This window comes from Centrocercus urophasianus, unplaced genomic scaffold (assembly GCF_019232065.1).
Source record: "Centrocercus urophasianus isolate 14NV4802_14NV808 unplaced genomic scaffold, USGS_Curo_1.0 seq_9, whole genome shotgun sequence".
Classification (NCBI taxonomy): Eukaryota; Metazoa; Chordata; class Aves; order Galliformes; family Phasianidae; genus Centrocercus; species Centrocercus urophasianus.
In genome coordinates this window covers 34795419-34822445 of record NW_024885532.1, presented here as the reverse complement: position 1 = coordinate 34822445, position 27027 = coordinate 34795419, and the positions used below count along the sequence as shown (strand labels likewise).

General features: G+C 41.8%; 2 protein-coding genes across 7 annotated transcripts in view; one reads left to right on the top strand and one right to left on the bottom strand.

The window, feature by feature from the left end:
* Positions 1-41: 41 nt before the first annotated feature.
* Positions 42-18926, bottom strand: LOC122171311 (protein NPAT). Of its 4 annotated transcripts, none has more exons than XM_042838777.1 (18): positions 18849-18926; positions 15758-15876; positions 15350-15410; positions 14121-14193; positions 13609-13649; positions 12328-12558; positions 11769-11853; positions 11354-11507; positions 10677-10768; positions 10506-10593; positions 9364-9460; positions 8763-8894; positions 6322-8022; positions 5093-5208; positions 4885-4993; positions 3787-3844; positions 2218-3373; positions 42-1333 (listed from the first exon to the last, which is right to left on the bottom strand). In XM_042838777.1, the coding sequence occupies exons 1-18, from the start codon at positions 18883-18885 to the stop codon at positions 1256-1258; spliced, it is 4428 nt and encodes a 1475-aa protein (XP_042694711.1). In that variant the 5' UTR covers positions 18886-18926; the 3' UTR covers positions 42-1255. The 4 variants fall into 4 exon arrangements, with proteins under 4 accessions (XP_042694711.1, XP_042694713.1, XP_042694716.1 ...); XM_042838779.1 differs by having other exon boundaries at positions 8769-8894; XM_042838782.1 differs by having other exon boundaries at positions 11375-11507.
* A 166-nt stretch (positions 18927-19092) lies between these two features.
* ATM (ATM serine/threonine kinase) overlaps positions 19093-27027 on the top strand; it is a 59980-nt gene continuing 52045 nt past the window's right edge. For 2 of the 3 annotated variants that reach the window (XM_042838821.1, XM_042838819.1), the window contains exons 1-6: positions 19093-19145; positions 21829-21921; positions 22007-22119; positions 23109-23254; positions 23640-23804; positions 26713-26878. In XM_042838821.1, coding sequence (XP_042694755.1) covers positions 21850-21921; positions 22007-22119; positions 23109-23254; positions 23640-23804; positions 26713-26878 — 662 coding nt within the window. In that variant the 5' untranslated portion in view covers positions 19093-19145; positions 21829-21849. The remainder of the gene's footprint in view (positions 19146-21828; positions 21922-22006; positions 22120-23108; positions 23255-23639; positions 23805-26712; positions 26879-27027) is intronic. The other variant, XM_042838820.1, reaches the window with a different exon arrangement.

Sequence of the window (27027 nt, the reverse complement as noted above, 5' to 3'; positions counted from 1 at the left end):
AAACTGCTTGGCTGACAAACAAAGCATTAAACAAGACACACTTGTTATTAAAACAAAAATATTTATTCAAGCTGTAAATGCTATGCAGTATTCAGTTATTGGATGGGTTTAATATAAACATCTACTGCATAATATTGGTTCCTTAGGAATCCTTGTATACTATCTGAAACATTGCCCTGTTGCTGTACAGCTCTCTTACAGGAAAACTTGCATTGTTTAAGACCTCAATAACTTGAGAACCAAGGAGGACACCAAAAGAGAGCATTCTGCACTATTGGAGCAAGGATGAGGGTGCTCGTTTGCTCCCATGCTAATGTTAATACGTAAAATGCAGGTTGAGCTGCTCTTCTCCTGAAGAGTTTCTGTAACTACAGCAAGTCCTATGTTAAACAGAAAGATGAGGTGCAAATTTTACTGTGTCTCACTAAAGGATAAGTAATACTAACAACTGCTTTCTCAACAGTACAAATGATGGATGAAAGAATTTACCTCTGCAGTAGAGCACTTGAAATCCTTGTCTGGCTGGGGCTACAATTTAAGTATTCACACTGGAAGTAATTTTGCATCAAAGACATCCTGTGTAACAAACCCTGTAAACATGTGAGGCCTACACAAATTGAAATCCCTCTATCTCAGTGCCTGGTTGGGAAAACCAAGAGATTAGAAATGCTTTGGGTGGGTTTTGGGTTTTTTTTTTGTTTTTTTCCCTTCTGTTTTGTTACTGGGTATTTCTGTTCGTTCCCTCAAAGCCTTACAACACAGGTCTGATGGTTCCAGGAGAAAAGACTTTGAGTCCAAACCAGTCAGAGCCAAAGGTGAAACTCCTGTGGGGTTCAGCAAGGGGGGAAGCTGGAGGTTAACCAGCCAGGGCTCAGAGCAGTGAACTACAAACGCCGCCTTCAAATGCACAACTGCTGTGTGAAGGGACGAAGCAGTTCCCATGGGTAACAGAGAATGCAGCAGAGCACAGACAACGGGGTATAATGGGAAACATACAACTTCTTAACATTACATTTATACAAATTTACAACTTTGCAAATTAAATGGCTCTATAATTACGCAAGTGCTTTTTCAAAAATAAACATATACCAACTCAATATTTACACTTAGCAACCTGCTTCAGAAACAGCATGATTTTGCTATAAAGTGAAACTTCAGTGCACTGAAAGTGCAACTCACCCTTCAGAACTAATTTCTCATGCAAAACCTCAGCAATAACGATACCTAGCTCTATATTGTCACAGTTCACCTTCTTTCATTCATCATAATGCAAAGATAACAAGAACTTGTCCACATCCATTCCTGCTGGAAAAGAATTTGGGAGCTTCTTTTTCTGTAGGAGAAGAAATGAACACTTGTGTTAGATACTGAGAAGCTGGGGGTACCAAAGCAGTCTGGAAGCATTCCGTCTTCTCTCAACCTTCCATTTGCTTTGCAGAAAGAACTCCACAAAGCTCACTCAGGAATCAGATACCAAAGTGCATACAGACATCTGTATACCTGCAGCATACAAACCATGTGCCTGTGGGCAGGAATTCAGCTCTCAACTTTAGCAGCACCCCCCCCCACTTCCAACAGGCACACCTCTCAGCCCTGGGAACCTGCAGGATGAGTTACTGATTGCTTTTCAATTAGAATATGTCAGGACTATGTGACTGCCATGCTTAGCTGTCACAAAGTTATACTGTGCCTCCTTTTTGGTTGCTGACATACATCACCTTTTTGTCTCACACCTTTGCTATCTGCCAAACCCTCAAGTCAAAGGCAAGGTTCTCCAGGCTACAGAGTGGGAGAATACACCAAATGTAGGCTTGTCCTTGTAGTAAATAAGGATGCAAGAACAGTTTGGATTTTAGAAAGCCATAGTCTAATTTGGCCTGATTTCTAAATTCAATCTAGAAATTTAAGTTGAAGTTAGAATTTACAAACTCATTCATTTTTTAAAGGAAATCATTTGATTTTCATAGGTATAACTGGACAGTCAATAGCAGTCGGTTGGACTAGATGATCTTGTAGGTCCTTTCCAACCTTGTGATTCTATGAGTATCTGAAGAGTTCATTCATCTTAAAAGAATTTAGTTCAGAACAGGCCAAGATGCAGCGTTAGCAACCAACAAACATAAATAGGATGTCAGGGATTTGGACTAATACCTCTGAACCATTATAAACAATATACATGTTTAATACATTCATGATTTCAATAGTGTCTGTACTTACCTTTATTTTCTTCTTTTTTGATGGTGTTGGAGAGCTTTGGAGGTCTTTCCTATTTGTGGAACGAGAATTTCTCTCACCCTCACTCAAGTCCTCCAGTTTCCTTTTCTTTACCGTGCTCCTTAAAGACCTGAACTGCTGGGTGTTGTCCTTCAGAGGAGTTGCAGTGCTAGTCCTCGCAATAGCAGCCCGGGAGAGGATCATCAGCGTGTGGGCAGCCATACTGACGCTGTTCTCGCTGCCAGTTTCGCTAGCAGGGCTGCAGGCAGGCAGGTCTGGTGTGGCAGGAGGGACCATGATTCTAGGAGTTGCACTGTCCTCGTTGAATCGCCGGCAGGTTGGGGTTCGTACGCTATCTGCAGTGTCATCTGTATGCCTGTCTCCAACTCCAGATGGGGTACGGGGTACTGGCAATTCGCCGTTTTCAACTGTTTTACCACTAGGGCTGTGCCACTGAATGTCCTGCAACATTTCCACACACTGCTTGGTGAACGGACTTGACAGGCAAAGGCCTTGGCTGGAAACTTTAGCTGCTTCTCGCTTTGGCTCCTTTGAAGACAGAGAAACAGGTGGTGAAGATTTGCTGTTCCCATTTGACAGTGACCCTTGCTTCTTGTTTAGTTCTTGCACCGAAGCAACCGTCTTCTCATTCCATAAGCTAACACTCTGCTGGCCATTGGACAGTTTGGCAGTGTCCTGGTTCTTCTGTTTTTCATCACTATCTCTTCGCAGTTCGTTTTCTTTATTTGCTGTAGCCTTGTGGAAGGGATCTGAGGGAAGCCCTGCCGTTACAACCTTCCGCTCGGGCTGCGGCTCCTTCACAGCTGTGCTTCTGTTGCCAGCAATTTCTGGCTTACAGAGAATTCTAGGCAACGTTTTATCTTTCTCTCGCTTTGCTGCCTGTGCTTTGGCAGAGGATGGTGCCGAATCAACAGCAAACGAAGAGTTTTCGTTTCTTTCTTTTTGGGGCAAACTCTTCACAGTCTGTGCTTGGGTGTTTCCACCTGCAGCAGGTAGGATGTTGTCAAAGCAAAGCACTCTCCTGTGACTTTCACTTTGTCTCGAATTTGAGCTTGTGCTCTCTGCTGGTGCAGCAGGCAAGTTCTCCTCCGCTTTCCTTCCTAGCTCTGCAGTGATGAGCTTGTCTGAATTTCCAGTCCTGAAAAAGGGGTGAAAATACTTCAGAAACATACTTGTTCTTACTGCATAATTTCAGCTCAGCTGTCTGGAGACAGTTAAAATTAACAGAAAGCTGAATTATCAAAATGATATCATCTCATTTTGACTTCCACAACTCTCTTCAATCTACAGATAAATGTTATCAACACACAAAATACTGAGAATAGGGAATAACGACTGCAGAAAGTTCAGACACCAGAAGGGATGACAATAAGGTAGCAAATGGAGCCTGTAACAACAATTAGGGAGGCTGCCACTCTTCGACCTGGGAAAAGAGATGGGGGATCCTACTTATACCACTGCTCAAAAAGCTGCCTTCCTCCTAGGCAATGCTGTACGAACAAATTCATGGCAGGAGAAGGCAAGCAGCTTTGAATGCCTGGTACTTCTTACCTTTGTGCTCGAGCATTTATATGGTTTGCCGTTTCGGATACGCTCGGTACCGGTTTTCCTAGAACAAGAGATAAAGCATTGGTAGACTACTACTACTATTTGGAGTACATTATCTCACAATAAGTGCAAGGACATTTTCGCTGGTAGAGAATCAGTAAAATCTAGTGAGAAAGCCCTGCAAATTTTTCATTTACTTTAAAATATATGGATTAACAAATTAGCAAAGAGCATGACCAAGAAACCTGCTATCTACATGTGGGGAGCAGATGTCTGGCAAGACAAAACCAATAGAGATGGACTTAGAAATGCACAGCCAAAATTTCCAAGTAGAAAGGAAGTAACTACAGAGAGCTCTCTTGGTCACCCAGAGAACCAGAAAGCAGACTAACTGCACCATCTTCAGTTTCTTCTTAATTTGCAGCTTCATTCTATTTCATTTTTATGCTTAAGCCCACGGCTTTTTTTAAAAAAGATAGACTGGCTAATGCACAAGCTGTCATAGAATCACAGAAAGGCTTAGGTTGGAGGGACCTTAAAGATCATTCAGTTCCAAACCTGTGCTATGGGCAGGGCTGCCCCCCACCAGCTGAGGCCGCCCAGAATCCCATCCAACCCATCCTTGAGCTCCTCCAGGGATGGGGAACCCACAGCTTCTCTGGGCAGCTGTGCCTCATCACTCTACAAGTGAAAAATGTAATCCTAACATCTAACCTAAATTTCCTCTTTTAGTTTATCTCCTCTTTTAGTTTAATGCCATTCCTCCTCATCCTGTCACTATCAGTGTAAGAAGTAGGTCCCCCTCCTGCTTGTAAGCTTCCTTCAAGTACTGAAAGGCCACAATGAGTTCTCCCCAGAGCCTTCTCTTCTGCAAGCTGAACAAGCCCAGTTACCTCAACCTGTCTTCATAGGAGAGGAGCTCTATCTTTGTGACCCTCCTCAGGACTCCCTCCAAGAGCTCCACATCCCTCCTGTACTGGAGCTCCACACATGGACAGACAGCTTCCCTTTACTCTTCCCAGGGCATTTATTACGCAGAACTCATACATCTTTAGAACCTTCACATGTATTCTGCCCTCCTCAAGAACGCAAAGTGAATACCTGCATTGGTCTTGTTTCTTGCTCCAGGAATCTTTTGTGATTTGGGTGGGATGGGAAGTTTTGGGACATTTCTGTTGCACACTGGATTAGCTACAGGCATATGCAAAACCTTAAGAGAATCAAAATATTCAGTTACAGTTTAGCAAAAGAAATCTTATCCCTTGAGCTTTAATTTTGAAAAGAGACAGACTGAATTGTGACAGGCTACCTGGCGGGCAGGCGCTGAGAAGGAATTCCCATTTTGTCCCACTACTGAGAGAGGAATCATTCCCACCATTCCTTGCAAAACAGGCTGCACTGGAGATGTGATAATAATAGCAGAACCTAAAAACACATCAAAGTATTACAATTGCATAGAAACAAAAATGAAAGGGCTGCTCCAGAAGTAATGCCTCCTATTTTACGATGTTGGCCCACAAAGTCAGAGGTGGATGCTGGTGTTACTGCAGTAGATATTGAACCTTTCCACCAATATCCCGTGGCATTTTGTTGCTGTGTGACAGCTGGCAGCAGAGGGGCAGTCTGACACAATGGCATCTGACATGGGAGTGTGTCAAAGGTTTGCCACTGAATTCCGGCATGTGGAAAAGATGTCACCAATGGAAATTCATCAACACCTGCTGAATGTTTACAGAGACCAACAGTGGCTGTGAGCACAGTGAAAAGTGGACCATGTGGGCAGCAACTTTTTCCTAGCAACAACACGGTCCATGGTCATAGCAGCAGTAAAACAGCTGATCACATCTGCTGGAGCAGACTTTTGTAAGTGTGACATCCAGACTCTTTTTCATTGCTAGCAAAAGTGCAGAGCTAATGGCAGTGACTGTGTTGAAAATAGTGCTTTGTAGCTGAGAATTTGCTCTACCAAATAGTGCTCTTTCTATCTGTTGTAGTTTCCATGGAAATAGAGGCATTACATTCAGAGTGACATACATACATGTGGAAGCGAAAACAAAAGCTTCAAGACAGAATTTCTTAGAATTGTGTACAGCCAAACCTTTGGCAGGAAAATCTCTGCCTTTTTTGAAAATCTTCATGGTCCTTATTATACATTTCAACTAGAAAACAGGTGTTATTATTAGTTTTGATAGGCTCCTTTAATCAAATACTTTCCCTTTTTTTGAGAAATGGTTCAAAATTAAATGAAGTAGTAGAACGTAGCTATCCTAAGTCTTGAACTTTGAATTAAAGGCAGAAATACCAACATCAAATAGTTCTTTTTGATGCTTAGTGGAAGTACCTATTGTTTGCATTCTATCACACAGAATTACCACTCATAGCAGACAGGGCCTCTCCATGGCTTTTATTTAATTTTAGCAGCAATTAACACACTCACGAGTTCCTGGTTTCAAAGGGCAGAAAGAGCAACGTTTAAAAATTCAGCTCACTTTTATGAAAGAATGAAACACAACATCATTTTTGAAATAGTGAAATTACCTTGTGGGAAGCTTGGGGAGATAGCCTGGTTTCCTGCAAATGTACTGCTGGATCTAGGAGGAGTCCGTAATTGCTGGACTGCTGGTGCTTGGGCAGCAAGAGGCATTGAGCTGCCGGGCAGTACAACCACGTTGGAAGGAGTTACAGCCGTGCCTAAGGCAGCTGGGTCAGTCACACAGGTGGCTATATACAGGTTGTTTGTACTGCCAAAAGCTGTGCTTGTTGCTGGCATCAACTGAATAAAGCCTCCCTCCTTGGAAAGATTACTTGTGCTTGCAACTGAAAAAACAGTGCAGTCCTCATTCTGAGTGTTAACTGCGGTGACCACAGGATCCTTAGGTCGGAGCACAAGGAGATTCTGCTCTGCCAAAGCTGACTCTGCACTTTTCTCTGTGTCTTCTGAAGTCAGACACTTGGACAGGCCTGCAGTTTTGCTGGGGGATTTGGCTGGAGATGACAGTATTATCGTTGGCAAATTTTCTCCTGTGATGCTGGAAACAGCATTATTTAACTCCGTGTCTGACGAAATAAACGGATCATCGCTGATGATTATCTTGAGGGACATGATATTAGAAGGATCAACATCCATTGGTTGACTACTGGAAGATGCACCGCTTGTGCTTTTGGCTTCAGTACTCAATTCATCTGCTGAAGAAGCAGTTTCTGGGAGAGGAGAGCGGCACGTTTCAGATGTAGTAAGGTTATTTTCAGTGGATACTACAGAAATTCCTGTACACGCATCATCACCAGAAGAGAAATACATGTTATCAGTATCTGCTTTTGCAGAAGATGAAGTTTCTTGCATTTCTTGCACTTCCACTTGTGCTCCCTCTGAGTTCGATAGTCCTGAAGGGAGGTTAAAGTCTTTCTTAGGGTTATCAAGTGCATGCTGATCATCTGACTGTGTTTTTTTACAAGTACCAGCAGCTTCCAGCTGCAACTCGGTTTTGCCAAGATCTGATATATTCACTGTGGATTTTGCAGCACAGTCTGACTGCGCACTCTGATCTTGCTGGTTAGTATGGTGGCTCAAGTTCTCCTGTGAAATATTAAGTAACGGAGCTGTACCATTTGTTACAGCCTGTTCTTTTCCTGAATCTGCTGATGGGCTAGAAATTGATGTATTATTTTTTCTCAGCAGGGCGCTGTGGACAGGGCTTCCATCAGGAGGGCTTTTAGCAAGTGTTTTTTCAGGTATCGACGTGTGTGGTGAAAAGTGACATTTACTTGCAGGCCGTGTTCTGTTCTCACCAGCTCTACAACCCTCTTCCAGTGAAACCAAAGGAATCTGCGGACTACCAGAATGAACACATTCCAAATTAGGACTACTTTGAGCACTATGACTTAGTGTATCTTTTTCAATTTCCATACATTTTTCACTTCCAGGTGCTAGTGTGGACGAGTCTTTTTTACCATAAGAATCTTGACAGTGTTCATGACGTTCGCTATCAGAAATTTGCCTCTTGTTAGATTCAGTCAGAACAGGCACAGAGTCAAAAGCAATTTCCAGCTCATCAATATGTTCATGGGTAATAGTTTTAAGTATGTCAGCCTCCTTCCTTAGCCTACAGTTTCCATTCAATTGGTCATTGGTTGCATTTTTCTTTGCCATATCGTCATCATTAACGGGATTCTTCACAGCGCACGGCGTTTCTTCCAACTGAAAACCTTTACAGGACAGCACTTGTCTAGAATTATCACCTGTAAAACAGAGACTAGATTGGTTCCACAGTTATTACAAAGAATGGTAATTGTACAGGGTTTTAGAGTGAATTAATCACTTAAGTGGAAAACTGATCCATGTAAAATGAAGTAGGAATAACACTACTCATCCTTACTTTCAAGTTGCGTGGAGAGTACATGCAAAATACACTTAGATTACACAGATTGGACAACTTGTTAATTCAGTCTAAGCATAAAAAATGAGCATACACATAAGAGGTCAGTTGCTCATAGAATACTTCAGGATAAAGATTGCTTGACTTTTTTTCAATACCTGCTACTGACTGACAGTTGTTAAGAATGGGGCAGACAAACCTTTTGTCCAGAGTAAGGCTATTTTGGGGATCAATTAACCAACACAATACAGAATAGATAGAAAACAGTAGTAAGGTTAGATGTAAAACATTATCTTTATGTGCTCTACAGTGAAAATTTGCCTAGAATCTCTGTTCTGAATGAGAAAAGTTTTGCAGATATTCCGCTTTCATACAGGAGCTTAACAACATTACTTGCAAAAGTTTAATAGCCTGAAACTTTCTTACACACTAAGTGCATCCACATGGCAATACAAGGTAAACATCAGGGGGCGTATTAGCACCAAAAATATTAACAATTTAACTGTCTGGAGATACTTTCATCATGAAAAAAATGAACAGATTAGAAGGAATTTTAGAGGGAAAAAGAACCACAAACAGACAACAAAAGACAACAAAACCTACACTTACTAGTTTCTTCTGTTCCTAAAGAACTTTCAAGTGTTTCCAGGTTATCCGCATCCACCAGGATTGTGTTTTCTACCCCACTCTGACCAGAAATGCCAACAGGCAAATTCTTGTTTACCTTGTTCTTCCCTATTTTCAAAATAGAGTATGCTGAATGATTAAATGTATTATTTTAAATACAAATGTAAGTAATGCATTTTAAATGAATCATATAGATTTCAAGTTCAAGAAACACTATCCTAAACACATCAAAAACTCTGTACTCATAATAAATCCAGCAATAGCACAGAAACATATTTTATGCAAGGATATTCCTGATCAAATAGAAAAACAACACAAAAGAATTGAAAAACTGACATGAGCTATCATCCCTTATATCAGAAGAGTCTAAAGTTTCAGCCAAATGAATCCTCAGTACTTTACAGTCATGTTTGCCAGTGTCCAATTCCAAGTCACAGGACACAGATGCCATACAGTCTATTTCTCATGCAAAAGAGGTCTGCTGAGCTAGCTTTGCTTCCTCAAGGAATGTTTGAAAACAATATCATAATTCTTGCTGTTTTATAACAATGGTACAATTTGGAACAATATACCCTACCATAATCAAACAAGTCAAAGAGCGCCTGAAAAGCTGGATCTGATTCTGTCTGTTCCAGAATGTCCTGTATAGCCTCTTCCGACATATGAATTTCACCCTACGACAAGACATGCAGAACTGTTAGACAATTGCTTTCACAGCTCAAAGAAAAACGGGTAAGAATCTTTTCCGTCTTATTTTCACTTCTGTTACTTCTGTTCATCACATAAACATGAAGACAAACATAGGAAATGTTTTTGCCACGCATTTCGGGTCTGTAAAAAATATTAACAACCGAAGAAATAGAGCCCTGCAAAATCCCAACATTTCTGGCACACATTACAGCCCTCACATGCATGCTGGGATACTCTCTAAATGACAAGTATTTGTTAAGAAAGACTGAATTTCAGGGTACAGCGGAAGCTCATATAGACTGTGTGAATACTGTAAGGCTGCACTAGCCAACCACAGGCAAAAAATCCCCAAACTACCTTTTGATTTCCTGTTTTTGCATACATCTGTAAGACAACACTATGCAAAAGACAGTTTCCTTTAATCTACTCATTTCGTTCTACAACATGACTACTTCTCTGTGGCAGGCAGCTGGGAGGCACAGCTGCACAGGACACTGATCTAAGGTTCCCGCTCCAGGCTGACTTCTTTGGTAGCAGCCCAAGAAGATGATGAGTGGGGCATTCAGTGCCTTTTCAAGAATCCAAATACAAAATACATGGCAGGTCATCTGCCATGACCTCCAGGAGATCTTCTAAGTTCTCTGTAACACTCTGATATGCCAGAAGTGGTCCCACTTCCCTGCCTTGCAATCCTGCTGCGGCTTCCACTGCCCGGCACAGTGAAGAATGAATTCAGAGTGTTAAACTGGCTAAAACTTAACTCCAGCAAAAGATCTGTTGGTTCAGACCTTGAACCAGCTCACCAAATAGGTAAGAGATGATGATTATAAAGGGAAGTTGTGGGACTGTGCCATGGGCAGAAGTTACCCATTAGATGGGCTCAGCTGTCTTTCATAGAGAGGGGAAGGAGAATGAGGAGAGGAGGACAATGCCAGATTAAAGGCAGGCACAGGTTCAGCAAAGTCTCCATTACTGACCATTCTGATGTAGCTCATCTTCAAAAATGTAAAAAGCACAAACCAGACCCACCTGAAGTCCAAGGATTTCATCAATTGAAGTCTCCTGTTCTGCTGGGCCACTTTCTGCCTGTTTAGGTGCCTGAGTGACATTGCCATCACTGGAACAGAACAGTTATTAGTTCAGAACTCAAAAATAAATCAAATAAGCATACAGATGAAATTTAGAGGTTCCTTCTATTACCTGCCCAGGATTTTGTTAATGTTCTCAGCTAGCTTTTCCTGAAGAGATTTGTTGCTCAGGATCTTTTCTCTTGCATTTTCAATAATCAATTGCTAGAAAGTAGAATTTTAAAGCAGTCAGCTTTTTATTTTTTATTATCAAAAAAAAAGAAGCATAAATTTCCAACTTGTAAAATCAAACAATTCAATATACACAACACTCCCTGATACAACAGACACTGATAACAAGCTCTACTTCAGCTACTTCTTGGGTAGCTGTTACAAACTCCTCCTCTTTCTGAATAAGCTGACTTACCTCTGACTGCAGTATCTTTACTGTCCACCAGGACAGGCCATCTATGACTGAACAACATCTCTATGAAAAGCATCACAAGCATCGCTCTCTCTGCTCTCCTGAAGTACAGCAAGGCTTATTGTGCTTTCTGGTTTTCCTTTGCTAAAAAAATAACAGTATTCTAACAGCTCACACGTGTCTTAGCAAAGTCAATAGATCAAGGAAAAAAAAAAACACCACCAAAACTCTGCCTAAACATGCTATCCTCACAAGCTCAATATACAAAGCAAGTTCAAATATAAACAATACATTTAGCTTCTGAAGTTAATTTCTGTAATTCCTACAACAAACAACACAAAAATGTAGTTCTCTTTAGTCTGAAGTTGGTTCTTAAATGTAAATACCTTCCATAATTGTATACTCACTGGGAAGTTACCATCTATAAACTCTTCAAGTGGCTCACTTTCTTTTTCTATTATTACTTCATCAGGATCTTGAGAACTTTTACTTCCTGCAGGAGGTCCAGATGTTGCCACACTTTTCCTCTTTTGAGATTCACTGAAACATTCCAAGCAATTTGTCACGTTCACTAAATCAAATACTTCCTTCTTAGCAAATGAAAGATCATAATCAACATAAAATTAACCACATACTGGAAATACAACAAAATCAAACAATTGCTGAATTATCTCTTATGCATACATTGTGTCTGACTTCAGAAAAGTTAGAAATATACACACACTGTGGCAAACTGCCTTTCACTTATGCTAAGGAATACAACACTGGAAAATCTCTACATGATCAAAAAGAAGTGATCACCTTTTTCTCCTTCCTGGAGAAAGCAAGTTTGAGTGAAGCTTTCGTTCTTGTGATGCTGGAACTTGAATGTGTATGAAATCTCCTGCTTTATAAAGGCAGAAAGAGACAATAACATAAATATTTTTTTCATTGACACTCTAGGGCAATATAGAAATATTCACATTATTTATTACATTCCAATCAACTCCATTGAATTAATCAAAAACAGTTTCATATTATCATGAGAATGAGAAGCACTCCTTTTAAAGAGGAGAAACCTGAGGAAAAATTTATTTTCTCTGCTACAAGTGCCTTGGGAGAGTGTAATTACACACAATCAAAAAATGACAAATTGATGCACTTCTGATCTCTGAACCGATGTTAGCCAGCAAGTTTGCAAGAGCCATTTCTCTTTTGGCACTCCATTTATTTTAATCACTTTAACTGTTATGAAGAGTTTGAAATTCTCTAAAACTTTTTCAGTAGCAGACAATTAGTCCCAATTCTAGAAGATATTCACCTATATCCAGACCTTCCACAGACATAAATGTTTTAAAGAAAAAACAACAGGGTCACTTACTGCCGATCTTGTTTTCTTGGGCTTGTGGCTGGTGAACAAACAACGTATTCAGTCTTGCCTGTGATACACTCTGATTTATTGTTGGCTTGTGGATAACTTGAGGAGATACGGTAGAAGAGGGATACTGTGGTCCTGGCTGAGGGGCTACAGATAACAGTCCTGAATTTGGAGGAGCTGATTGCTGAAGCATTCTCTGTCGTTTCATTTCTACAATTCCACTTCTTGTACGTGCTAGAGATAGCAAAGACATGAAAATATATGATAAACCATCTTACAAAGGATGCTTAAAAAGAAGCAGTCTTTGAATATAGTAATTTTAGACCTAATTACAGGTGTTTCATTGGAACTTTTCTGTGCTTCAACAACTGGTTTATGAAACTCAACAAGTAAGCACCACTCATCTTTGTCTTCTGCATTACAGGTTTGAACCAAAAGAATTCAAATACAGACAATTTACACTGACACTGTAACCACACTCATACCACTGCTTAAACATTAACAGGAATAAATCATACCAAAATGACATTTCACTATGTAAAATGCAACTCATAACTGACCTTGGCTGGAATAGCAAAGACAAGGCTATTTCTTGTATTTCTTTATCATACCAAGCCTGGCAAATTCAAACAACAGAATGCCATCCAATCCAGTGAATCTCAGATCCAAAAATAATTATTATCTATATTTCATGTTCCCTTTTCTCATACAGGTTACTCAATAGCGCTACAAAGTAAAAAATGTATTTTCAAGTTAAATAACTTTGCCTTTAAAAGTTCTCTCAGCAGTTTTTGCAATGGAAGAAACAATTCTCGACAGAACAAGTCTCTTTTTTGTTAGAAAGTACAACATATTTTGCTTGATACATGTTCATATGAAAATAATCTTTAAAACTGTCATTCATTGGAAACACATCATAATAAGACTGGTTACGTTTTCAGTTCCTCTGTGAACCGCTTCAGGATTCAAGCAGCAGTTTTTAGACATTTGAACGGCATTAAAGGGAAAAAAAAAGAGATTTCAGCAGATAAGAAAACACTGTATTGACACTTCGAGTCACCTGCAAAAGGCACAACTTTTCTTTTTGGTCTCCTGACCATCACAGTAAACCACAGGCTGTGCTGAAGAGAGCAGTCATGCTAAAAATTACTGCAGTAGAGATTCAGCAATATTGTAAGAGTAAGGCTGAGTTACTGCTTGCTGCAGCATTCCCTTGTTTTTCACCAAAACAGATCATTAGAACATAAAGCCAACTGATCCCATATGAATGGTTCAGATACTTACTCCTCTGATTAGCAGAAAACCCCGTGGAGCCTTGCATGCTCCTAGAAAATAAAGCAGGTGACATAAATGAATGGAGCACACTGGAAGCACTCAACTATGCATCGTGATGGCATCACACAGCTAACATCAGTCTGCTCACAGTCAAGCATTTCTTCACAAAGTTTTTTTCTATTGATTTTTATTTTTACACTTCTAAACAATGGCCACAGATTCTTCAGATGAAGAACGTGTTGGGTTTTTGATCAAGTAACCACAATGGTTTCAGATTCTATATGACTCATAATGTATTGCGTTACGACTGGAAAGCCACATATAAAACCATAACAGCAGATAAGGAGGGCGTTATCTTGAAATGTCTGCATAACTACCAGCTCTCCATACCTCTCTCTCTCACCATCTTTCAGAGGCAATAGATAGCAAAAGCATTCTCATTCAATGATAAGGAGAGCTGAGCAACGTAGGGTCTCAATCTTACGGCACAATTTACTTTTTTGATTGCAGAACTGCATTACCTTATCTGAGAAAGTGTATAGTCTAATTTTTTCCACAGAGATGACATCATTGCTGGAACTTCATTTGTTGTTTCTAGAGCAAACCATAACAAAATAAGAAACACATTTTAAGTGCCTACAACAAGTAACACATAGAGAAAAGTAAAATCACAGTCAACCTAATTACGATGGGATGATTCAAGCATCATTTAACCATAGTTATCTACTTGTCTTCTCAGTATTCTGCTAATTAGAGAGCCCCAACTCCTAATTTAAAGAACTTCATTTAAAAACACTCGTCATGGAAGCAGTTCTCAGCTTTAGAAGCCTAAGTGAAACAGAGGGAAAGATGCTCAAGACAGTATTTCCCAACATAGCCTGCATATGGTTTTGGTATCTGGGCAAACACACACTAACCTAAACTAACTTCCTCAGTTCTGAAAGTGGGACTTGTGTTCCCAAACCACTTGGATGATTTTGAAGATTGTAATGTGGCATATGGCCCTCTATAATTCAGGCTTTATTTTGTGGCACAAACAAGTGAAAACATTTGCTACTTGAAGTACAGAACATTCAAGTATAAATGAAAGGAAGCAAGCACTCATACATACTATTTTCAAGGTGCCAATGTGAAACTGCTATGAAAGAAGTATGTTTCTGCCTAAGCTACCATTCCTATTAAACACAGCATGAAAAGACCAATATTTTAAAAAGTAATCCAAACATGACATTTCTTAAATTGGATCTAAACACTACTACAGTCTGATCATGCAACATGTATAAGAAGTGTTAAGACTAAGCAACATGCACAAGCTCAATAATTGCTTTTAAACTTTGAACAAGAAAAGCTCTCTCTTTCTACTATTCATATAAAATATTAAATTATTCAGACTTATTTTAATCAGTTCTAAAAACCAGACAACAAACACTTCACACCACAGGATTCGTCTTGGCTTTTATCTCACAGGAAACAGCACAACTTAAAAAACACAACCCTACACATTCTGCACACTTTATTGTATCTTTGTGCTTCACTCAAACATGAAGTCAGAATACCTAGTATGGAAACTCCAAAGACAATCTGCTCACTAAACAATGCTCTAATTTATAGCTGTCTAAAGGGGAAATCTTCCAGCACAGACAAAGTTGCACTAAATCCAAGCACAGGTGGAGAAATTTTCTCTCCCTTAAGGAAGTTTACAACAGAGAAATACAAAAAATTTTGAAAGAGCTTTGCTCTGAAGCTTTACCTTTTGTTTTCATGGCTACATATTCATTAAGAATAGTTGTCAAGTTTTTTCCACACAGGGACTGAAAAAAAAAAAAAGAAAAACACACTGATTTTAGAATCTTCTCTAACACCTTACTCTTCATCTGCTGTATCACATCACATTTAAGCAGCTCTTCAGAAGACTAACACTACTGACCCTCAGCTGTTGGTGCTGAGCCGTCTCAAACCACGTAGAGTGCAACCGATGTCACAGAATGCAACAATGAACACAGAATTTGAAGTGAATGATCCGCAGTCAGACCTGCACATCCTCAACTCATCTTCACATCATTTTAAACAGCATTTCAGAAGCAATCGTTGAAAAACCTTAATATTCTTTACCATTGGTGGAACACAATTCACCTTACTGCTCAGAAAACAAACTCACCAGCAAGCAGGCTGGAATGAACCCATCCTCTGTACAGTGCTCTGCATATTCCTTCAAATCAGAGCTTTCTAAAATAAATTCACGGCAGGTAGCTAGGAGCTTTTCCTGTTGTAAATACCCTGCAACAAATCAGGTAAAACCATTATATTTCATACATTTCTTCTCCTGAGTGGACATCAAAGCATTAACACAAACAGCTGTGTACCATGGTGAGCCACTTGCTAAGGATTTCTGTGCTGGATGAGGATGCAGAGTTAGTTCAAAAGAACATACATCTTGCAAAATATTCCTTTAAAACCAGAGAGGACACCAAACATGGCTGATACTCCACCGTGTTACAAACAACTCAAGGCTGGAAGGGGGCACCTACTGGCATCTTCCAATCCTTGGCTCAAGAGATCAGCACACGAAACTCACACAGACTAAACAGCGTAGTTTGATAGTTAAAAGGACTTCTAGAGGAATTCCCCGTTAGAAGGAATACTGTGCAACTCTGTGCACACATCCTGTTCTAAAACAGGTAGAACGTGCAATTGATAGAACAGTGTTTCTAACTTTTTTCCACAAATACGTTGTATAAAAGTTAACAAAATAAAAACATTCTCCTCACTCGATTCCTGCGATTTTCATTTGGAACAGATGCATGAGGTGCCATCTGCACACCCCATACACCCCAGGACTTGAGAGCTACCATAATAGGATGCACGCTGAAAAAATCTGCTTTTCCAAAATTACAAATACAGTCTGCTTTCATCAAGCTTCTCAAGTCCTGCTTTGATTGTCAACTGCTATAACACTAAAAGATAAAAAGAGCTCAATCTGAATAAAGGAGCTGAGAACAAAGAGCCACAAAGGAAAATGCCTTTCCTTTCTAGTCTGTAACAGAACTGAACATGAAATATTTTCAAGAAGCATTAAAATACAAACCTAATTACACAATGAAGGTTATACATACAACAGCATACGGATTTACATGGAACCTGCAAATGGACTGCCTCAGGTCAATGATGCCTATAGAAAAATGCTGACTTGAAATCTGTGTGAAGACAAACATCTTCTAGCAGATCCAAACATATCCGGAAAGGGCACCACATTCCAGACACAAAAAGTCCACACTCTGGTTTCCAAATAATAAGCACATTTTGAATAACCTGTCTGGGAATAACCACTGTGGGTGCAATCGGGATGCAGGAGCTGGCTTACCTGACAAATAGTGGTGGTGGTACTGTGGAAATGAAAGGGCCACTAAATTTCATTCTTCACCTGCATTTTGCTAGAAAACACTCAAACCATTAACTTGCTAAAAGCCATAAGTGTATTTTGGGAAAATATAATTATATGCTGGTCTTATTTCCACCCATGGTTGGCCAGGATTGAGGGCAAGGTATTAGGCAGATAGGGCTTGGATCTGCGCTGGTATGGCTGTTCTTCCCATCCAAATAATGTAGACACATTAAAAGGTGCAATGTTTCTTGAATCTACTACTACATCACCACATGGGATGACTGAATGCTTGCGAACCTCCTGCAAAGTAAGGCCTACCAACCTCCAGAAATGGTTGAATCAATATTCTCTGGGTAATGGAACTTACCTGCTTCTGCATGTATTTAATAATTATGTAATATTACACAACCTTCAACACTGCCAAAACTAAATTAAAGCAAAAAATGTTGAGTTCCTTCTGAACTAGGAATGATTCCTAATTTTGCTCTACTTAAGAAATGTAAAAACTTAACTCATAGTATTAATTGACGCTCATGTTCTTTAGAAAAATATACATTTTGTTACAAGTTTTCCTCTGGGTGAGCTTATCTTATATGTTACCCTTGTTTATCAACTCAATCACCACCAACCTTCAAATCACCAGAAAGCCAGAGAAAACAAATCCTCAGCTGGAAGCACTGCACTGTCAGCCTGTTTACCAGCTCACAGCTCAGCGATGCCTCATGGAGGAGGAATCCCTAATGGGGAGCAGAGCTCACTACAGGGAACACCCGCTCCATACCTTGAGCTGCTCAGCTCAGTGTACACGATGCATGCACTGTGCCACAGCCAACACGAGCTGGGATGGACCATCCCTCGTATGTAGGATGTAGCCAAGATTTTCTATTGAGAGTGTCTGAGAGCCTGACAGATAAGCTGTCAGCCCAGCAATCTGTAACTCAACCAACTTGCTACAGCAAAGCCCAGGGAGAAATCTTCATCTTCCTTGGGTCGTTCCAAATCTCCTTTCAAAATGCACAGAGTTTCCTGAAACCTTCTGTTGCTTTGCCAGAATAGATACAACCCATCCTCATGGCCTCAGTTCTCAAGATAGCAGCAATGCACATTTCAGGTGGAATTTAAACTAAACTGTGCTGGAGGAACACTGAAGACACAGCCTTAATGGCTCTGGGTCAGGAGAATGATGGACAACTGAAGGAAAATACAAAGGAAAGTGCCAGAAAACCTCAGTGACTTGCTCACTGACACTGCTCACCTGCTCTGTCATATCACAAAACGTGTTGGGTTGGAAGGGATCTTCAAGCCCACCCAGCCCCAACCCCTGCCACGCACAGAACTGCCCCACTCTGAGGCTGCCCAGAGCCCCATCCAACCTGACCTTGAGCACCTCAGGGATGAGGCACCCATAGCTCTCTGAGAAGCTGCTCTGATGCCCCATTGCCCTCAAAGAAACCACGACCCTCACCTCGTTTGCTCTCATCTTCGGCATAAACCAAACGACGCGGTCATTTAAACAGTTCGCTCTGCCGCCTCAGTCCTGAAAACACCCTTTGCACAGGGGCTGAGCTCCCACACCGGCCTCGCAGGTGGCACACACGGGGAGGGGAAGGGAGGGCAGCAGAACCTTCACCTTCACCCGCCGCCATCAGCTATTTCGGGTCGGTTCCGACGCCCTACCGCCCCGCCCGTTAGCTGCCTGCCCGCCCAAAGCCGCCCCGCCCGCCCCCGGCTCGGCCACCCGCGGCCCTCGGGCAGCGCAGTGACAGCCCCAGGCGGGCCGGGAGCGCCGTGGAAGCGGCCGAAGAGGCGGGGTACGGCCTCGGGCTCCGCGCTCGAGCTCTCCCTCCCACCTTCTTCCTTCACTCACCCAGCACCAACCGGGCCACGTCGGACGGCAGCAGCATAGCGGCGAGGCGGGCGGGGGCCGGGCAGACGGGCACGACTACCCGAGGGGCAGCGCGACCGCCCCGCCACCGAGGGGAAGGCGCGGAAACTCCGCCGAGCGGCGCCGCGCCCGGCCCCTTCCGCCGGAACCCGCCACGGCCCGAGTATCCGCTTCCAGGTCCGCCCGCCCGCCTTGCACGCCGCTCCCGGCGCTGTGCGGCGGAGCCCGGGGCGGACGTTGCGCGCGAGGTGCCCCGCGGCCCTCAATCCCTGCCCCGAGGTGAGGGGCACGCACGGCGGGGGGCGCGGGAGGGCGGCGGGCCCCGCGCGTGGTGTGGGGCTTGGTGGAGCCCTAGGTGGGCTCCATCAGAAGAGGGGTGGCCAGCAGGGACAGGGAGGTGATTGTCCCCCTCTACTCTGCTCTTGTGAGGCCCCATCTGCAGTACTGTATCCAGGTCTGGAGCCCCCAGTACAAAAAAACAGGGAGCTGTTGGAGAGGGTCCAGAGGAGGGTCAAGAAGATGATCAGGGGACTGGAGCACCTCTCCTATGAAGACAGGCTGAGGGAGCTAGTTTGTTCAGCCTGGAGAAAAGAGGGCTGCGGGGTGACCTCATTGCAGCCTTTCAGTACCTAAACGGAGCCTATAAACAGGAAGGGAATCAACTCTTTGAAAGGGTAGATAACAGCAGGACAAGGGGAAATGGTTTTAAGTTGAGGGAGGGGAGATTGAGGTTGGATGCCAGGGGGAAATTCTTTCCAGAGAGAGTGGAGAGGTGCTGGAACAGGCTGCCTAGAGAGGTTGTGGATGCCCCGTCCATCCCTGGAGGTGTTCAAGGCCAGGTTGGATGGGGCCCTGGGCAGCCTGCTCTAGTATTAAATGTGGAGGTTGGTGGTCCTGCATGTGGCAGAGGGTTTGGAGATTCATGATCCTTGAGGTCCCTTCCAACCCGGGCCATTCTGTGATTCTGTGGTGGAGCCCTTGGTGGAGGGGACGGCGGTTGAGGTTACTGTGAGCAGCGAACAGCTGCAGGGCATTTGGCTGTGCTTTCGCGTGGCTTTGGTAGCCACGCTGGGGTGCCTGGAGGAGTGACAGCAGGAAGAGCAGTGCGGGGATTCAGGCTTAAAGATGCTTTGCTGTTGTTCCTATGGCACAGCCTCTCGATGTTTTAGAAGCCGTTAATGTTCTGAAAGTTACTTGCTGCTTTCTACTCACGTTGAAGAGCCAATGAGTGGAGAAGGCACGGCTTCCCGAGGGCAGATGGTGCCTCACCAATCTGGTGGCCTTCTGTGATGGAGTGACAGCAACGGTGGACAAAGGAAGGCAACTGATGTCGTCTGTCATCTCAGCTTGTGCATTGATGTGGTCCCGCACCACATCTTTATCTCTGAATACGAGAAATATGGGTTTGAAGGCTGGAGCATTCAGTGGATAGAGAGTTGGTTGGATGGACACAGCCAGTGGGTTGTGGTCAGCAGCCCTATGTCCAGGTGGAGACCAGCCATGCTTGGTGGCTTGGGACCGGTGCCCTTTAACATGTTTATCAATGACTTAGATGATGGGATGCAATGCACCCTCAGCAGTTTGCTGATGACACCAAACTGAGTGATGCAGTTGGCATGAAAGGAGGGAGGGATGCCACCCAGAGGACCTACACAGGTTTGAAAAGTGAGCCCATGACAACTAATGAGGTTGTACAAGGCCAAGTGTTGCATTTGCAATCTTGAATATGCATGCATACAGACAAGGAGAAGAACACACTGAAAGCAGCCCTCTGGAGAAAGACTAAGGGGTCCTGAGGTACGAAAAGCTGGGCTCATGCCAGCAGTGTGCACATGCAGCCTGGAAGACGACCAGCATCCTGGACTATATCAACAGAGGGGTGGCAGCAGGGGAGGACTGTCCCCTTCTGTGCTCTGCCTTTGCGAGGCCCCATCTACAGTACTGCATCACGGTCTGAGCCTTTAGCTCAGGAAGTGAGTTGGAGCTCAGTAATCTTTAAAGTCTCTTCCAATCCAAGCTATTCATTTGTTCCCGGTTGGTCGCCATGTCTTTCTGAACAGCCTTAGTCCCAGCTGGTGGCTGAAGCAGAGGAAGATAAATACAGCAGATCTGACTGCTGTTATAATTGCCTTATTTGTCTAAATGGGTATTTCTGTATTCCCACCTCAGTATTCACTAGGCAGTGGTATGCATCGTGTGTCTTATTGCATCCTCAGCAGCATATGTCCAGTATCACCTAAAGGAGAAGCATGAAAACTGTATATGGTTCCATTTCCTGATCTGTATCAGCATAATCTTCTGGAAAGCAGAAATGCAAAGTCAAGCAAATGCCATCTCTTTTAAAGGAGATGGTGCATACTTTGAGTAGTCATAAAAGGAAAAAAGTTGTTTCCTCATGTGATTGGTACTCAGGCATCCTTTGATGTGAGGAGCCCAAAAGAGCTAGTTGGTATGCTAGTGCATACCCAAGAACATGAAGGATATTAGAGGGGAAGAGAGTGAGTTTTCGTGGTGCTACCATCTCTCAGCAGCATGATGTTAAGAGTGCTTTTGGTAACAACTAGCTGCTGAGAGGAAAAAAAAAAAAAAAAAAAAAAAAAAAAAAAAAAAAAATATCAGTGCTGTTTGATTGTCTCTGTCATTCTAATCATGTTGCCAGTGGTATTTCACTCAATATTATCTGGTCAACTCTCCGCTCTGTTATTACTCATAGGAAGAAAGGAAATCAGAGGGATGCGAAAGCAATCTTTGCTGTTACTGTCTAGGGCTTTTTCTGTGAAAACTGACAATTCTTAACATCAGATTCTGGCCTCCAGTCTTGTGACCCATAAGACTAGCCCACAGAGGAATGAAGTAACACTATAGTTGTTCAATATATTGTATTCCCAATTTTTTAACTGTCAGAATTGGGTCTGACAGTATATATTAGAAAAGGTCTTACTGTTTTTTTTTTCATCTACAGGTACGGTTGTTAAAGTGAACCATGAGTCTTGCATTGCATGATCTACTTATGTGTTGTCGTCGCCTTGAAAATGAGAGAGCTACAGAACGAAGGGTAACAATCTTTCTTCTGGTATGTATGTCTAAGCTAAGGAGGGGAGTCATTAATAAGTATTTTTTTCCTTGATATACTTTCTCAGAATGAAATTGAAAATTTCAAGCGACTCCTCCGTGATCCTGAAACAGTTCTCCAGCTGGATCGGAATTCCGATTCTAGGAGAGGAAACCAACTCAACTGGGATGCTGTGTTCAGGTAGTTTTCTTTCTTGTTTGGAGGAAAGCACAGCTTTTTCAGTTTGTGGGTGGTTACAGTTCTCTGGCACATCACTAGTTTGTTTATCAGACTTGATTCAGTACTTACCTTTCTGCAAATGGCTTCAGACTTCTTTTCAGTTTGTGAAGGAGTAACAACTCATATCAGCTTCTAGAGGAAGAAAATGTAAGAACAACTAAAAATTCATTAAATGGCTTTGCGCAGTATTTAGCATGCGTGAAAGATGCAGTAGTCCTAACTGCTAAGAAAATTGATTGTTAACTAGATGGTCATTGTTCTTGAAAAAATGGATTGTTCTTGTTTATTGAAAATTATTCTGTGCATCTAGTTTGCAATTTATACGTATATTGCTTATGAAAATTTTTTGTGTTGCTGAATTCTTCAAGACACAATAGAAGGACTGTGGCTTATGAATGAAGGAGCTTGTGCTGTGAAGTTTGTAGAGACCCACCCTTGAAATAATCTGCTTTAGGTGTACTATAAGGTCAGCAGAGAGGGTTTATAATAATGAATATATGGATGTTATAATTAAGAAATATATAAGAAAGGTAGGCTAAACAAGTTATCATACTAAAAAAGAATGGATGGAAAGCTTACCCCTGTTCTGGGTTCACTGAGAAGACTCCAAGAGAAGCAATCTCCAAACAAGATCTTTTCTTAGTGGTAGTGAGCTCTTAAGTGGGGTCTGGGAGAGGTGGAGCAAGGCTCCACCCCTTCTGGTAGCAAAGGTGAATTGCCTTCACCTGTGCTCCCAGGGCTGACTCGTTGCTTGCCTCAGGTGGTCAATCAGAGGTTCAGGCCGTGACTCAGTAGTTCCCATACACTGGATTAGATGATCTTGGTCGTTTCCAACCTTTATGATTCTATGAAAAGGTTAAGCCCTGATGTTCTGGTTTAAAACTTTGGCTTGTTTTACTCGAGTTATAAATTTCCAGTTCTTTGATCCATATCTCTTTGTTTTTTTGAAGTGTTCTGAAGAAATATTTCCAGAAGGAAATGGAAAACCTCAGATTGACAAAACCAAATGCATCTGCTTCAACCCAGACTTCCAAACAAAAAAGGATGCAGGAGATTGGCAGTTTAGTCAAATATTTCATCAGGCGTGCTAATCGAAGTAAGTAGTAAATATTCATTTATAATTATTGTTTTGTTTCAATGCTTTGCTTTAACCTTTCATGTTTTACTCAAGGTAAGTTACCAGAGTGGAGTTCATCCTGGTCATTCCCAGAAGTTTATGATTTAAATATCTTCATGTGAATCCGTTCTCTGTGCTCCTTCTCTCTCCTTTTTGACTGTAATTCAGTGTGCTTATCAGTGATATATTATCTCCTCTCACATAACTGTTTTCATTCTTAGAAACAATAAGATGATTCCTAACAAGTGTTTCTGAACCATAGTTTTAAGTAAAGTCTGTTATGTTCATCTTACATTTAAATAATTCCAGATTTATTTGGCATGCTGTGAGTTAATTGGAGTCTCGTGGTTTTTTTTCTACATAGGAGGACCCAGACTGGAATGTCAGGAACTTCTGAGCTATGTCGTGCATATTATAAAAGATCCAGCAAGTTGTGCTGCTTATGGATCTGACTGCAGTAGTATACTCCTAAAGGATATCCTCTCAGTAAGGAAGTACTGGTGTGAGATATCCCAGCAGCAATGGCCAGGTAATATTTTCAGGTTTCACTAGGAGTGTCTTTTCCTAGTACATAAGTATGCTTAGGGGCATTTTAATTGCTTGATACTTTTCCTGCAACACCCTGTTGTGTGAAGTACTACACAAACCTTTATTAAATTATGTTTGTCTATTGCTTGCTGAAACATGTAGCTGCATGTGCGTGTTCTCCACAGGGCTTAACATGTATAAAGAACTTATCAGGTGTAAAGAATCCATGGAAAGTGTGTGCTGGAAGTAGCCACTGTAACACTGGTGTTGGTGTGCAGTTATTTAAAGTTATTGGGTACTGACTGGTAGAGTTTTGATATAGTTAATGCACTACTGTTTTTTATCCTAGCTTTGTTCATTCATGAAGATCTTAAAAAACCATTGATTCACTCTTGTTATAAGCACATATGTTATATGCTGCATATAAAGAAAAGACTAAAAAGTTCCACATTTACACAGACAAAAATAGATGAAGGAGTAAAGACACAGCATGCAACCTGAACCACGACTGAAAATTCAAACATAGTTTTCCACTTTTCAGAGGGTTGAATTTGACTTTCTTAGAAGTTAATTTATTTAGCATGGAGAAGTATGTGCATTTTTGTCCTGGTTTCAGCTGGGACAGAGTTGGTTTTCTTCTTTTAACTGTTTACATTTGTTTATGTAATAGCACAGTGATTTGGTGGGAGGAAAAAGATATTAGAAGTTCTACAGTCCAGTTTGTTGAATGTTGCATGCGTAGTTCTGAAGGAAGTGTAGAAGTAAAGCATAAAGATACTGTATTTGCATGGTGTTGTGCTTTGGAGTTAGTTTGATTTTTGAGAAGTGTTTTATGAGAAAATACTCTGTTTGGTGTCTTGAAGAGAGTTGCTTAACTCTAAAATGAAAGTAAACTTGCAAAGGATTCAGAAAAAGAGTCTAATGATACTGGGAGTGAAAAGAGGCAGAAAGTCCTGCATGAGGCTGACGAAGCAAAGAGACTGATCTAGAGCAGTTCTGGATGGTAGATGTGATTGGAAAACTGGAAAGACTGAGAGTGGGATCTGAGAAATTAAAGAAGTAGGTACCGTTTGGCCATGGAAGTAGAATTGGAAGTTGAAAGAGAAGCTGGAACTGTACGTGGAAGCTACCTAAGGCTAGGAGCCATTGAGGTAGCGGGAGAAGACAAAGGGGCTGGCAAGCTGCAAGTAAGGACTTGAGATGGTTAGAACTGAAGACAGGCAGATAGGGCATGAGACAATAAGCCAATAGTGTTGTAGACAGATAACAAAGAAGGCAGAGAAGGGAAATGGATTCTACTGTTGTGAGTTACATACACACTGACAAAGAATTTAGTGCAGCAGAAAAAGGCAAACAGACAACTGGTGCTTAGGCTCTGCATAATTTCATTAGATGCAGCACAGTAATGCAGGGATATGATCTGATTACATGATACAGAGAGTCACCTGAGTCTGCAAACAGCCTTATGCCTGCTAGGGAAGAATGTGTTTGTATCCCTTTTGAATAGGAGGCCAGAGTTAATAATGCCCCAGTGAAGGTGGAGTTAGGAGTCCTGAAGGAGCCAAGTTGCCCATAAATTTACCCAGGCCTGCATGACAATGGAACACTAGCCTTTATAATTGTCCTGAGCTGGCTTCTCCACAGTTCAGGAATCTAAGAATCAAAATTTTGGATGAAGTTATCAATGTCAGCCAAACAGTGTATTTAAAAGAAATTTTAAGAGAATTCCTCAGAGGTCTGGATCTTACCTGTCTGTCGAGAGCTCAATCACTCCAAACTGTGACAACCTGCTCACCAGTTGAGTTGGGGTTTGTCAGGCTCTTCTAGGTGATAGTCACTCTAGTGAACAAATTAACAGACTCTTGAAGTTCACTCAAGGGTGATGGAAATATGGGGCCAGATCATGACAGAAGGTCCCAGTGGTAACCCCTTCACTGGAAAACGTTGTGGCAATTGGTCATTCTGCATCCCAGAGGATGTAGGAGCTCAGAGCATAACCGTGAGCAAAGCAGTCACTGCAGCTGGGATTACCAGAAGATCATTCTACCTATATTTTTTTTCTTAGAGAAGGCCTGAGAAGTGGGTATCTGTTCATCTAAGGTGTCCTGCCAGAATAGCTGCTGAGATCGTGGGACTGACCTTTCTTTCTTCTGGATCTTCGCAGTGGATACTATCATGTCACTTGTGGGTGGCATAAATCAAATAGTAATCAGAGTGTGCATTTGACGTGTTAAACTGGTGATGATGGCTGGATTGGTAATGTGCTGCTGTTATTTGCAGGATGCTGATAAAAGAGATGGGTAGGGATTCTTAAATCAGCCAAGAGAGAAGAAAGCAAACATTTTTGGAAGAGGCCTTTCCCTCAGGAACCTTTTTAAATGAGTGCAAAGCATGGATGCATGATTCTGGTGACTGGAGAGAACGATCTGTGCTCTATCTAATGGAAATATGGGGAGCCTAAGCACCAACTGTTCTAATCTGTTTGTCTGTTTCTGCTACACCAAATTCTTTGTGAGCGTGTATGTAACTGTAAGTTGTTTCAGAGAGCTGTTATTGTGTATTTCACAACAAACGGAGCCCACCAGGCTGAGCAGTCCATGTAGACTAGGAGAATGTAGTAGTTAAGGGAAGTTGGCTGTGTGGCTGTAGCCACAAAGCAGGTTGCATTCCAGCTCAGAATGAATCTAACTTTACTCTCAGTGCAGAAGACTACATATGGTTTCTCCTTTGTTGTTTTTTTTTTCCCTCCTGGTTAACTTCGGTGAATAATGACACACAGCTGAATTGAAAATGATGACTTCTATATATTTAATGTAATATTTTGTTTCAAGCGTTTTATGTACTCTTAAATATATATGTATCTGTACATAATTGTGTATTTGTGACATATCCACATCATGTATGTGTAGATCTGCTGATACTGTATGGAAAATTTTACCTCACACCTTCTGGGAAGATGAATAGAGTCTTGGTGGCCAGGATAATTCACACACTGATGAGGGGATATTGCTTCCAAACTGATGAGTTGAGATCTGATGTGTTCAGCTTTTTTTCAACAGCAATGCAGTATGTGAGGTATGTTGCAAGTGCTTGTTTGTTATGCTAATTCCTGATTTTAGATAATATCTATTTGAAGTATTTGGGATTAACCTTGAGTAAAAGCAAATAATCCTTCAGATTTATTTCCTCGTTCTGTCTTAGAGTGCTGTTTTAATAAACTCCTC